The sequence below is a fragment of the Mustelus asterias genome, chromosome 28 (assembly GCF_964213995.1).
Source record: "Mustelus asterias chromosome 28, sMusAst1.hap1.1, whole genome shotgun sequence".
In the NCBI taxonomy this organism is placed as follows: Eukaryota; Metazoa; Chordata; class Chondrichthyes; order Carcharhiniformes; family Triakidae; genus Mustelus; species Mustelus asterias.
The window spans coordinates 19,215,845-19,230,447 of NC_135828.1; the positions used below are offsets into that span (position 1 = coordinate 19,215,845).

A 14,603-nucleotide genomic window follows, 5' to 3' on the forward strand; every position below is an offset into this window, starting at 1 on the left:
TTTTTCCTACTAGTGGAAACATCCTCTCCACGTCCACTCTATCCAGGCCTCGCAGTATCCTGTAAGCTTCAATAAGATCCACCCTCAAACCTTTTAAACTCCAATGAGTACAGACCCAGAGTCCGCAGCCGTTCCTCATACGACAAGCTCTTCATTCCAGTGATCATTCTTGTGAACCTTCTCTGGACCCTTTCCAAGGCCAGCACATCCTTCCTCAGATATGGTGCTCAAAACTGCTCACAATACTCCAAATGGGGTCTAACCAGAGCTTTATACAGCCTCAGAAGTACATCCCTGCTCTTGTATTCTAGCCCTCTCAACATGAATGCTAACATTGCATTTGCCTTCCTAACTGCCAACTGAACCTGCCCGTTAACCTTCAGAGAATCTTAAACAATGACTCCCAAGTCCCTTTGTGCTTCTGATTTCCTAAGCATTTCCCCATTTAGAAAATAGTCTATGCCTTCATTCCTCCTTCCAAAATGCATAACCTCACTTTTACACTGTATATTAATACATAGAAACATAGAAAAACTACAGCACAAAACAGGCCCTTTGGCCCCACAAGTTGTGCCGAACATATCCCTACCTTTTAGGCCTACCTATAACCCTCCATCCTATTAAGTCCCATGTACTCATCCAGGAGTCTCTTAAAATACCCTATTGAGTTTGCCTCCACCACCACTGATGGCAGCCGATTCCACTCGCCCACCACCCTGTGTGTGAAAAACTTCCCCCCAACATTTCCCCTGTACCAACACCCCAGCACCTTAAACCGGTGTCCTCTCGTAGCAGCCATTTCCACCCTGGAAAAAAGCCTCTGAGAGTCCACCCGATCTATGCCTCTCAACATCTTATATACCTCTATTAAGTCTCCTCTCATCCTACGTCTCTCCAAGGAGAAAAGACCGAGCTCCCTCGGCCTATCCTCATAAGGCATGCCACTCAATCCAGGCAACATCCTTGTAAATCTCCTCTGCACCCTTTCAATCTTTTCCACATCCTTCCTGTAATGAGGCAACCAGAACTGAGCACAGTACTCCAAGTGGGGTCTGACGAGGGTCTTATATAGCTGCATCATTATCCCCGGACTCCTAAATTCAATCCCTCGATTGATAAAGGCCAGCACACCATACGCCTTCTTAACCACCTCCTCCACCTGCGGGGCCGATTTTAGAGTCCTGTGGACCCGGACCCCAAGGTCCTTCTGATCCTCTACCGTACTAAGAGTCTTTCCCTTTATATTGTACTCCTTCATCATGTGACAATAATAAATCAAATCTCAATGTTGGCTCAATTCTCTCTCCACAGATGCTGTCAGACCTGCTGAGATTTTCCAGCATTTTTCTGTTTTTGTTTCAGATTCCAGCATCCGCAGTATTTTGCCTTTGTCCTTACCCGGTCTGGCCTACATGTGACTCCAGAGCCACAGCAATGTGGTTGACTCTGAAATAGTCTAGGAAGCCACACAGTTCAAGGGGAAATTAGGGGTGGGCAACAAATGTTGGCAGTGATACCCACATCCCCGTCAAAGGAATACAGGAAAAACAAACTCGCCATAGTTAGCCAGTTCAGACAGAGCTAGTTACCTGATTTAGGAGGCTGTTGAAACTTAAAATTTGGGAATTGTGAGCCTGCAATGCTGGGCGTGACTTTCAGTTCCTTCTGACCATAGATTGTGAGGGAACTCAAAAAGTCTACCAGCTCTTCCAAGGTTTTTGCTTCTTCTTTCTCCAATTCTTTATTGTACCTAATGAGAGAGTACAGTTGAACTAGGAATCAAATCATTCAAAATAAATCACAAATATTAACTGAGAAAGTAAATGTGTGTCAACAGACAAAGAATCCTTGGACAAGGACTGTTGGCGGCCTTCCAGCTCTGGGCCCTCAGCGTAAATCCAGGTCAGAATGGGAGCAAGAAATTCTTGTAGTCTCAGTTAAATTCCCAGGGCGGCACAGTGGTTAGCAACGCTGCCTTACAGCGCCAGGGACTCGGGTTCAATTCCTATCTTGGTTCACTGTCTGTGAAGAGTCTGCACGTTCTCCCCGTGTCTGCGTGGGTTTCTTCCGGGTGCTCCGGTTTCCTCCCACGCTCCAAAGGCATGCCGGTTAGGTGCATTGGCCATGCTAAATTCTCCCTCAGTGTACATAGAATCCCTACAGTGCAGAATGAGGCCATTCGGCCCATCTGCACCAATCACAATCCCACCCTATTCCCGTAACCCCACATATTTACCCGCTAATCCCTCTGACACTAGGGTTCAATTTAGCATGGCCAATCAACCCGCCCTGCACATCTTTGGACTGTGGAAGGAATGATGTGGAGATGCCGGCGTTGGACTGGGGTAAGCACAGTAAGAAGTCTCACAACACCAGGTTAAAGTCCAACAGGTTTATTTGGTAGCAAATACCATAAGCTTTCGGAGCGCTGCCCCTCTGACGAAGGGGCAGCGCTCCGAAAGCTTATGGTATTTGCTACCAAATAAACCTGTTGGACTTTAACCTGGTGTTGAGAGACTTCTTACTGTGGAAGGAAACCAGAGCACCCGGAGGAAACCCACGCAGACACGGGGAGAATGTGAGGCACGGGCAGAATGTGCAAACTCTACACAGACAGTGTGGAGTTCGATACACGAACAGATGCTGGAGTGTGGCGACTTTGGGATTTTCACCATAACTTCATTGCAGTGTTAATGTAAGCCTACTCGTGACACTAATAAACAAACTTTAGAAACTTAAATATGTGAAATGAGTTCGGCCACTTAGTTCTGAGCAGACAAAATGGTCTTGTGTACCTTAAAATGAATGAGTACCAGTTATTCCCAAACTCAATTGGTCTTTCCTTCTGGGAAAGGGTTTTGGTTGTGAGGCATGGAGAAGTGTTACTTTGGAACGGGCGAGTGGGGGTGAAGGAGTTTACACTTCTTACACACGGTTCTTTCACAAGAACAGAAGGTAATCTTTACTTGGGTTCACATTTATTCCCCAATTCCAATTGCATCGTGTAACTCCTGACTACGCAATGACCCCACCACCAGTGTCAATATTCACCGAAATCTCGCCAGAATCTGACACATGAATGGCAGCATCTACAGAATTTTGCTTTTATTCTAAGCAGAGCTTCGATGTTCAAAAGTGCCTTCCGCAAATCTCTTGTCAATAAGGTGCCTAAGACAGTTTAGAAATACTTGCCCGAGGAGCAGGGTGGTCAGTAGTTGGTACCCATCGCTACTTTCGAAATCATTGAACAACTCTGGAGAAACGTGGTAAGAATCCTTGACAAAGCAGAGCACGTTGACTGCTGCTTGAGCTGTTTCATAGACCGATGACCTCTCCGCCATTGTGGATAAACTCTGCATGCACCTCTTTATGCAATCGCTATCTGTACAAAATGTAAATCTGCTGTTAGTGTCCCTGGTCACAAACCACGCACACAGAAATAGAATTCTCCGACCTCGATCGTAACTGGGATTATCCAGTCCCGCTGCTGCAACGAGAGAGCGCTAAATTCTCCAGTCTCGCTGGCAGCCGTAGTGGGCCATGCGAGACTGGAGAATTCCGACCAATGCCTCAGCAAAATGAGTTGATAGTTCATTCACCAATTACCCACCAGAACAAATATTTCCCTGAAGGTTTCTGATATACTTCAAAACGTGTAGAATCGATGTGGAAAAATCGGCAAGCAGGTCCCAGGACTTGAGAGATATGCCGTGAATTGTAAGTCTCCAGCAACTGGCTGGTTGATTGACACAGTAAGTAGTCTCACAACATCAAGTTAAAGTCCAACAGGTTTATTTGGTAGCACAAGCTTTCAGAGTGTCACTCCTTCTTCGGAGTGACACTCCGAAAGCTTGTGTTACCAAATAAACCTGTTGGACTTTAACCTGGTGTTGCGAGACTACTTACTGTGCTTACCCCAGTCCAACGCCGGCATCTCCACATCATGGTTGATTGACACGATTGCTTGGTTTGTGCCAAACCTTAGCCTCCTTTTAAGAACTTATTGAGTGTGTACACCAATTGGTCAGAAAGCCAGGGGAGGCGATGGCCTAGTGGTATTATCACTAGGCTACTAATCCAGAAACTCAGCCAATGTTCTGGGGACCCGGGTTCGAATCCCGCCACAGCAGATGGTGGAATTTGAATTCAATTTTAAAAATCTGGAATTAAGAATCAACTGATGACCATGAAACCATTGTCGGAAAAGCCCATCTGGCTCCTTTAGGGAAGGAAATCTGCCATCCTTACCTGGTCTGGCCTACACGTGACTCTGGAGCCACAGCAATGTGGTTGACTCTCAACTGCCCTTGGGCAACTACGGATGGGCAATAAATGCTAGCCAGCCAGTGACGCCCATGTCCCATGAATGAATAAAATAAAGGCTAAACCTGGCTTGACAGAGTCACTTCACAGAACAATAATTATTAATGACAATCAACATCTCTAATCTACTAAGTGAACAATTTAATGTAAATTCTCATTTCTTCAGGTATGGAATTGTTATTGGAGAGTTTAGAAAATATCAAACTTTAAACATCATTTTTTTTCCCTTTCTGTCTCTCTCATTCGCTTCTCTTAATCAGGTCTTTCCTTCCCTTTCCTTATTTTACTTTCTGTACTGGATTTGATTAACTTTGCCCATTCTGATTCACCCTCTGTCTCAGTCACTCTGGGCGTGATTTTAGAACCTCTTCCCGCCCGACCTTTATCAAGGTGAGGTGGCACTCGGTTCCTCGCCTCCCCCCCGACCGTACCGGCCCTATTTTGTGCAAAGCTCATTTCAACATTGACATCAGTAGCGAGGCCCAGATGCTATTGTCTGGGCTCACTTACCTGCTCGCTGGTCGAGCTTCCCACTGGTGAGAACCACAGATGGTCTCCACCCAGCGGTGATCAGACTCGCCGGAGCGGGGAGGAGGAAATCGGAGGCCATCGAAACCCCTGGCGGTTGGGGCAGGGCCCATGGGGCAGTGCGAGCCTGACACTGCCCACCTGGCACCGTCCCCTACCCCACTGGTGAGAATCTCATCCTGGCACACCTTCTGCACGCAGTGCCATAAGATTGCGACTTGCAGCTCATCCAAAAAACCGGCACGATTCCCATTTTCTTGCTCATGGCACTTTGAGTTTTTTTCCTAAGACAATGCTCTTCATTTCTTTATTTCTTAATCCTTAAATTGCATTGATTAATGAGAGACACTCGTACAGGGGTCTTAGATATAAAATAGTCATTAATAAATCCAATCGTGAACTCCAGAGAAATGATGTTATCCAAAGAGGAGTATTTGATGCAAATTGCGTGGATGAATTAAAGGGAAAGTTTGATAAATGCATGAGAAATAGGAACAGATCATGTTGCTGATTGGCCAGGATGGGGAAGTGTGGGAGGGGTTTCAAACAGAGCATGAACATGGATGAGTGGGTTTCTGTTCAATGTAATTCTCTTTGATTTCCTGACTGTGAATCTGTTTTTTCTTATTCATTCGTGGGACATGGGCAGCATTTATTGCCCATCTCTAGTTGCCCAAGAGCAGTTGAATATTGACACTGGTGGTGGGGTCATTGCGTAGTCAGGAGTTACACGATGCAATTGGAATTGGGGAATAAATGTGAACCCAAGTAAAGATTACCTTCTGTTCTTGTGAAAGAGCAGTTGAGAGTGAATCACATTGCTGTGACTCTGGAGTCACATGTAGGCCAGACCAGGTAAGGATGGCAGATTTCCTTCCCTAAAGGACATCAGTGAACCAGATGGGTTTTTCCGATAATGGTTCATGGTCGTCAGCAGATTCTTAATTCCCAGATTTTTTATGGAATTCAAATTTCACCATTTGCCGTGGCGGGATTCGAACCCGGGTCCCCAGGACATTAGTTGAGTTTCTGGATTAACAATCTAGTGATAATACCACTGGGCCATCCCCTGAGATAAAAGAGTAGGAGATTGGTGTTGATCTGCGGAATAACGAGTTGACATCGTGGTTTAATCCCATAAAAAGTCTAGCAGAATATCAGGAAGGATGATGGAGGAAAATGTGCATCTTAATTCATAACATAAGAACTAGGAGCAGGAGTAGGCCATCTGGCCCCTCGAGCCTGCTCCGCCATTCAATGAGATCATGGCTGATCTTTTTGTGGACTCAGCTCCACTTACCCGCCCGCTCACCATAACCCTTAATTCCTTTACCGTTCAAAAATTTATCTATCTTTGCCTTAAAAACATTCAATGAGGTAGCCTCAACTGCTTCACTGGGCAGGGAATTCCACAGATTCACAACCCTTTATGTGAAGAAGTTCATCCTCAACTCAGTCCTAAATCTGCTCCCCCCTAATTTTGAGGCCATGCCCCCTAGTTCGAGTTTCAAATTTCTTTGAACAAAAGCAATCAGACGTCAGTGAAACCATGTCCAAAATTCGACTCGTACGCAATTTCGTAACTGAGCACTTCGGAAACACAATTTCTATAAAACATGTATTGGCAACACGCATTCCGATAAAGAAAAATGCTGACCCACCGTGTAAATATCTGACGGTATTTTTAGTTGGTGTCTTTGAAATCGCTTTCAGCACGTGACCCATATATTTCCTCCAGCAAGAATTGTATTGGTCCCATTGGTTGGCCACTGTTAAAATCAGGCACCTGAGGTCATCGCTTTGAACCAGGGCCTCCACAGCGGAAACCTGGCTGCACAGGTACAGCATGATCTGAAAGAGAGGAAGGACGGAGACCCAATGTTTCCTTATGCATTATGGAATCATTAGAGGCATTGCTACAGTAAAGCTACAACACATCTTAACTGCAGTAACTAACACTTAGGCCCAAATTCTATTGCCAGAAAGGCTACGCAAGGGAAAGTGTGGCTTGGAAGGAAAATTCTAGGGCCTGCATTCTCCCATCTCGTACGCGGCTGGGATTCTCCGGCCCCGCTGCTGTGGATGGAGTTTTGGCTGAGCGCCAAATTCTCCATTCTCGCTGGCAAGCGCAGCAGAACGTGCAAGACCGGAGAATCTCGGCCTAGGAAACTGCACTTAATCTGCGGCACAGTGGTTAGCACTGCTGCCTCTCAGTGCCAGGGACCTGGGTTCGATTCCCGGCCTTGGGTGACTGTCTGTGTGGGGTTTGCACCTTCTCCCCGTGTCTGCGTGGGTTTCCTCCAGGTGCTCCGGTTTCCTCCCCCACAGTCCAAAGACATGCGGGTCCTGGTGGATTGGCTATGCTAAATTGCCCCTTAGTGTCAGGGGGATTAGCAGGGTAAACACATGAGGTTAAGGGATAGGGCCTGGGTGGGATTGCTGTCAGTGCAGGGCCGATGGGCCAAATGGCCTCCTTCTGCTCTGTAGGGATTCTATGAATCAGTTTATACACTTCAGATAACAGCCTCCTATACATCACAATGCCCGTCATGTAATATTCTCCTGTCTGCACCTATCGTGGCTTGACTTCACATTTAACATCCTGATTTTCAGTGGTTGGTTATGAATTTTTGGGATTGACGAGGAGAGAGTTGTGAAAAATCAATTTCCCACCAACTGGCAAGGTAAAGGCCAAAAACAAGCTATATATTTTTTGATAACTAATTAAAAGAGATTTCAGGATTTATTTCCACTTGAAACATTGAACTGTAAATTCAAACAAAATTTATTTGTCTGAAGCAGCACAGTGGCACAGTGGTTAGCACCGCTGCCTCACAGCGCCAGGGAACCAGGTTTCAATTCCCAGATCGGCTCACTGTCTGTGTGGAGTTTGCACATTCTCCCCGTGTCTGCGTGGGTTTCCTCCAGGTGCTCCGGTTTCCTCCCACAGTCCAAAGATGATGCAGGTTAGATGGATTGGCTATGCTAAATTCTTCCTCAGTGTACCCGAACGGGCGCCGGAATGTGGCAACTAGGGAATTTTCACAGTAACTTCATTACAGTGTGAATGTAAGCTTGCTGGTGACTAATAAATAAACTTTAACTTTACTTACTTGACTTGTCGGAGTGATACATTTCTTTCACAAAACTTGAGAGTTTTGTTCGATTTAATTCATAGCCCATTTGTGGGGAGATAGTGGTGAAGTGGTAATGTTACTGGACTAGTAATCCAGTGGCCCAGGCTAATCCCACATGGGTTCAAACCTCATCACAGCAGTTGGTGAAATTTAAATTCAATTAATAAATCTGGAATATAAAGCTAATCTACATCAAGTGTTGTAAAACCCTCTGGTTCACTAATGCCCTTCAGGGAAGGAAATCTGCTGTCCTTACCAGTCTGGCCTACATGTGACTCCAGAGCCACAGCAATGCATTTGACTTCTAACAGCCCCAACAAATCGACTGGGCAACAACTGTTAGCATTGCCAGCATTCATCCAGCAGTAAGGATACTTCAGTTGCAAGCAATAAAGGAACTAATTTCAGAACGTAAATCAAAGAAAAAGACTAAATTTTTAAAAATCATCACACCAACACTTGGGGCTACAGCCTGGGCCATACAAGCTCCCCAAAATCCCCTACTGCTTTCTAGTTATACCAGGTCAGCTGACCACCACTTCATTGTGCCATTGGTTACATTGTCTACTGGGTCAGCTGATCCTCACAGCATGTTACCATTGGTTAGATTATAACAGATTCCAATCTTATCATTGGTTAGATTATAACAGATTCCAATCTTATCATTGGTTATATTATAACAGATTCCAATGTTATCATTGGTTAGATTATAACAGATTCCAATGTTATCATTGGTTACATTATAACAGATTCCAATGTTATCATTGGTTAGATTATAACAGATTCCAATCTTATCATTGGTTATATTATAACAGATTCCAATGTTATCATTGGTTCGATTGTAACAGATTCCAATCTTATCATTGGTTCGATTGTAACAGATTCCAATCTTATCATTGGTTAGATTATAACAGATTCCAATCTTATCATTGGTTACATTATACCAGATTCCAATCTTATCATTGGTTATATTATAACAGATTCCAATCTTATCATTGGTTATGTTATAACAGATTCCAATCTTATCATTGGTTCGATTGTAACAGATTCCAATCTTATCATTGGTTATATTATAACAGATTCCAATGTTATCATTGGTTATATTATAACAGATTCCAATGTTATCATTGGTTATATTATAACAGATTCCAATCTTATTATTGGTTAGATTATAACAGATTCCAATCTTATCATTGGTTATATTATAACAGATTCCAATCTTATCATTGGTTATATTATAACAGATTCCAATGTTATCATTGGTTATATTATAACAGCCATGATGCCTACATGAAAAAATAAACAAAATACAAATCCCTGTCTAAGAAGTCACTGAGTGAGCTTTCACCTTCATTCACCCTGTGGCCAGCAATCATTTCCATTGAAGTTAATATTGTAGGATGGACACCTTATCCACAAGGCCTCTCTTGAGGTGAAGGGGATCAAGGGATATGAGGGGGGGGGAGGTGGGATCAGACAATTGAGTTGGCTGATCAACCACGACCACAATGAATGGCGGAGCAGGTTCGAAGGGCCGAATGGCCTCCTCCTGGTCCTATTTTCTATGTTTCTATAGCCTGTCACATGCCCAGTCTAGTGGCTTGAAAATCTACCGACTATTCAACATGAGAAAGCAAAAGAAAAAGAGAATTGAAGCTAAATTAATCATTTTCAATTGAACAAAGAACAATGAAGGCAGAAAATCCAGAATAAAAATGTTTTATACACACAGCAACTCAATCAGCAATGGAAAGGCAAGTTTCAAAAGGAGAACATCGAACACAGCAGACGTTTAATCTCTCCTTCCATATTGTATAAGTGCGAATAAGCATAACGCATAAATATACTGCGCACTTATATGTCAATGTACAAATTTCAAGGGAGAGTGTTAAAGTTTTTTTAAGTTTATTTATTAGTGCCACAAGTAGACTTATATTAACACTGCAATGAAATTACTGTGAAAATCCCCTAGTCGCCTCACTCTGGCACCTGTTCGGTTACACTGAGGTTGAATTTCGCACCTAACCAGCACATCTTTCAGACTGTGGGAGGAAACTGGAGCACCCAGAGGAAACCCACGCAGACACGGGGAGAATGTGCAAACTCCACACAGACAGTGACCCAAGCCGGGAATCGAACCCAGGTCCCTGGCACTGTGAGGCAGCAGTGCGAACCACAGTGCCACCGTGCCGCCAGTGATGTTGGAAAGAAATGAATGCACCTATCTTTCCAAGCATCTTCTGTCCATTCTGAGCACAATTGCGTGAGCGACATGTCACGTTTCAGTTGGAATTGCTTCACAGGTCTCAAATGGAAGTTGCAACTTACGTGGGTTATGGTTTCCTGAAATACTGTACTCTTGTCTTGGGTCTCCGGTTCCATTATTCCGACTCCTCTTTTGTTTGGGAAAGCGAAGAAGAGGTGCAGGCACTTTAAAAGAATTAAGGGCAGTCCTGTTTTCACAATACAACTCAGTGTTTCCTGTAGGTTGGAGAGATAGAAAATGTGGGTTATTTATGTTGCTGGGTGAAGTGTTGAAAGTTTATTTATTAGCGTCACAAGTAGGCTTACATTAACACTGCAATGGAGTTACTGTGAAAATCCCCTAGTCGCCACACTCCGGCACCTGTTCGGGTACACTGAGGGAGAGTTTAGCATGGCCAATGCATCTAACCAGCACGTCTTTCAGACTGTGGGATGAAACCCATGCAAACACGGGTAGAACATGCAGGCTCCGCACAGACAGTGACCCAAGCCAGGAATCGAACCCGGGTCCCTGGCGCTGTGAGGCAGCAGTGCTAACCACTGTGCCATCATGCCACCCACGAGTGTTCTTTTTCACAGAATCATAGAATCCTACAGTGCATAAGGAGGCCATTCGGCTCATCGAGTCTGCACCGACCACAATCCTACCCAAGCCCTACCCCCATAACCCCATGCATTTTACCCTAGCTAGTCCCCCTGACAGCAAGGGACAATTTAGCACGGCCAATCCATCTAACCCCCACATCTTTGGAGTGTGGGAGGAAACCGGAGCACCCGGAGGAAACCCACGCAGACACGGGGAGAACGTGCAAACTCCAAACAGGCAGTGACCCGAGCCGGGAGTCGAACCCGGGTCCTTGGCGCTGTGGGGCAGCAGTGCTAACCACTGTGCCAGCGTGCCGCCCAAGAGGGTTCCATTTTATGTTATCCTCCAACACTTGAGTATATACTGGAGTCAGACAATTCTGGCTGATTAAATATTAATTTTGTATTAAGTTCTAAATTGAATCTGATATGCAGTGGGACAGAGTTTAGGATCTATCGGAGGTTCAGTGAATACATTCATCTCACAGAAAGTAATTAGCAGAGTCCAACTGTAAAAGCATACTTTACTAAAAAAATGAACGCGAACTTTGTGATATATCCTGTTATAAGATAGACGGACTGATTTTGGTGATCACATATTTTTATTCAGCCAAGGCAGGGCCAGTCAGGAACTGCTGTGTCGTTTAAGTCTGACTCGGATTAAAATTAAAATTGATTTTTGGTTTGGAAAAAGCATTTATGAAACCCAGATAGCGGTGACTCACATTTGAGCAATACAATCCAGTACTAATTCAGATTAGTTTTTCAGATGCAGTACTGGACTGGAGAGAATTGCCAAAAAACACAAACTCGAGCCTGGCATTCCAGTCACCACGATGGACAGCACCACCGAGAGAGTGCTGCACTGCTGTCAGAGCTGCCGCCTTTTTAGCTGAGACTCATCGAGAGCTTGGTGTCCTCGTGCATCAGTCGCTGAAAGTAAGCGCATAGGTACAGCGGGCAGTAAAGAAGGCAAATGAATGTTGGTCTCCGTAGTGAGAGGGTTTGGTCTTCATAGCGAGACGATTTGAGTACGGGAATAGGGATGTTTTACTGCAATTGTACAGGACGCTGGTGAGGCCACACCTGGAGTATTGTCCTTACCTGAGGAAGGATGTCCTTGCTGGAGAGGGAATACAGCAAAGGTTTACCAGGCTGATTCCTGGGATGGCTGGTCTGTCATATGAGGAGAGACCAAGTTGGTTAGGATTATATTCACTGGAGTTTAGAAGAGAGAGAGTGGAATCTCATAGAAACTTATAAAATTCTAACAGGGTTAGACAGGGTAGATTTAGAAAGAATGTTCCCGATGGTGGGGGAGTCCAGAACTAGGGGTCATAGTTTGAGGATAAGGGGTAAACCTTTTAGGACTGAAGTGAGGAGAAATTTCTTCACCCAGAAGGTGGTGAATATTTGGAATTCACTACCACAGAATGTAGTTGAAGCCAAAACGTTGTGTGATTTCAAGAAGAAATGAGATATAGCTCTTGGGACTAAAAGGATCGAGGGATATTGGGGAAGGCGGGATCAGGATATTGAATTTGATGATTAGCCATGATCAAAATGAATGGCGGAGCAGGCTCGAAGGGCCGAATGGCCTCCTCCTGCTTTCTATGTTTCTATGTAAACAATCCCACAGGACTATTATGAAGAAGAGCAGGGGTGTTACCTCTGATGTTTTAGCCAGTATTTATCCCTCAAACATCATGGCTAAAAAAAAATTATCTGGTCATTATCACACTGCCATCTCTGGGAGCTGTGCGTAGGTTCACAAAACTCTGGAGATATATGATAAGGATCCTTCACAAAGCAGAACGTGTTGACTGCTGTTTGGGCTCCATCTTAGATCACTGACCTCTCTCCAAAGGAGGAAGAGTTCAAGCTTCGCCAACTATTCCTCTGATAATATTCATGTTGAAAGTAACTGCCAACACATCTCAACTCAACCATATATAGCCACAAGTTTCCAGCTGTCCATTCTAAAATGTCACTGCGCCCAAACAAAGGCCACACCCAATGTATTGTGTACAGGGCTGGTAGGAATCTAATTAATTATCATTAATTAGATCATACTCAAGGTTACAAAAGTAAATGGTAACCACAAGACCATTGGGCTCATCTTTCAAAGAAAGTTAGGATCTCTCCATCACAGAATCTGTTCCAAACTTTAGTCATTGCTACTTGACCCAGATGGACATTAAAGGATATTGACTGGAATTCGCCGGTCTTGTACACCCCGCTGTCCCTTCCGGTGAGAACGGAGAATTTGGCGCTCAGCCAAATCTCTATACACTGCGGAGGGACCGGAGCAAGTTGGAGAATTGCGACCATTATCTTCTCTCTGTGTGAAGACTTGCTTTCTAATCTGAGCCTTGAATTGGTCTTTTGCCAAATTTACTTGTGGCTCCTATTTCTGCAACCATTATTTGACCTGATAAAAGCAAATTCCTGCAGATGCTGGAATCTGAAACCAAAAGAGAAAATGCTGGAAAATCTCAGCAGGTCTGGCAGCATCTGTAAGGAGAGAAAAGAGCTGACGGTTTGAGTCCAGATGTTCCTTTGACTTGAAATATTGGATAAGGCTTTTGATAGTTCTCGTTATCTTACGCATCTCTATATGGTTTTATATATATAATCCGCAGTAATTTGCTTTCATATATAATATACACTCATTCTATACATAATATATCATTTTCCTGTTTCATGATTATTGTAATGATTACTGGACTTGATAGTGGTAAACCCAAAAAGTCCAAGGACAGCACGGTGGCACAGTGGTTAACACTGCTGCCTCACAGCGTCAGGGACTAGGGTTCGATTCCCAGCTTGGTCACTGTCTGTGTGGAGTTTGCAAGTTTTCCCCGTGTCTGTGTGGGTCCCCTCCGGGTGCTCCAGTTTCCTCCCACATGCCAAGGTTGGGATGATTGGCCATGCTAAATTGACGCTTAATGTTAAAAGATGTGCAGGTTAGGTGGATTGGCTGTGCTAAATTGCCCCCTTGTGTCAGGAGGACTTGTGGGGCTAAAAGGGGTCGGGATTGTTGTCTGTGCAGGCTTGATGGGCTGAATGGCCTCCCTCTGCACTGTGGGGATTCTATGATCCTAAACCCATCACAGTTTGAGGATTTGAATTCAGTTAAGAACAAGCAGCTGGATTTCAAAAATCATTTTAAAAAGTAGATTGTGTGCAATCGCTCTCTTAATTTTGTGCTGTGGTGGCTCAGAGAGAAGGCAACTCGAGGCGGGCATTAAAAATAAATGCCAGCCTTGCCAACAATACCCACTTTCCAAGAATGAGTCATAAACAAAAGCAGGGCAAGTTCACATTTACCCAACTATTCCTCTGATAATGTTCACACTTTAAGTACTTGCCAACACATTGTAAGTGTTCCATCCGTTAAACACATTGCACAGGGCTTGTGAAAGAGAACATGATAAAAACATGTGTCGAGTATAATGCGGCTCAGTAATGCACTTCCTTCCTACAATACTTCCACAGTGGAAAGCTATAAACCTTAATTGAGGCCAGGTTCGATTTGAAAGCTCACATACGATCAGTAGGAGATATTTCTCAATGAGTTGCTTCATGGGGAATTTTGCCGTCGTTAAACCTGACAGCCCAAAGCTTCAGCTATTATCACTCGACTCTCACAAATGAGTGCTGAGCACCTCCTGCTGGCTGGCAGAGGAGTTACACTGTCAGCATATTTTGCATTAAGAAGCTAAAACAGCTTTTTGTTGCCTGTTTCTTAAAGTCAGCTTTTAA

The 14,603-nt window shown here is 44.3% G+C and overlaps 1 protein-coding gene across 1 annotated transcript in view; it reads right to left on the reverse strand.

The window, feature by feature from the left end:
- wdfy4 (WDFY family member 4) overlaps positions 1-14,603 on the reverse strand; it is a 245,621-nt gene that overhangs the window by 216,814 nt on the left and 14,204 nt on the right. Inside the window, exons 5-8 of the mRNA XM_078199280.1 lie at positions 10,317-10,469; positions 6,513-6,702; positions 3,193-3,382; positions 1,590-1,750 (exon numbers count right to left, since the gene is read on the reverse strand). Of these exons, the coding sequence (XP_078055406.1) occupies positions 1,590-1,750; positions 3,193-3,382; positions 6,513-6,702; positions 10,317-10,469 (694 nt within the window). The remainder of the gene's footprint in view (positions 1-1,589; positions 1,751-3,192; positions 3,383-6,512; positions 6,703-10,316; positions 10,470-14,603) is intronic.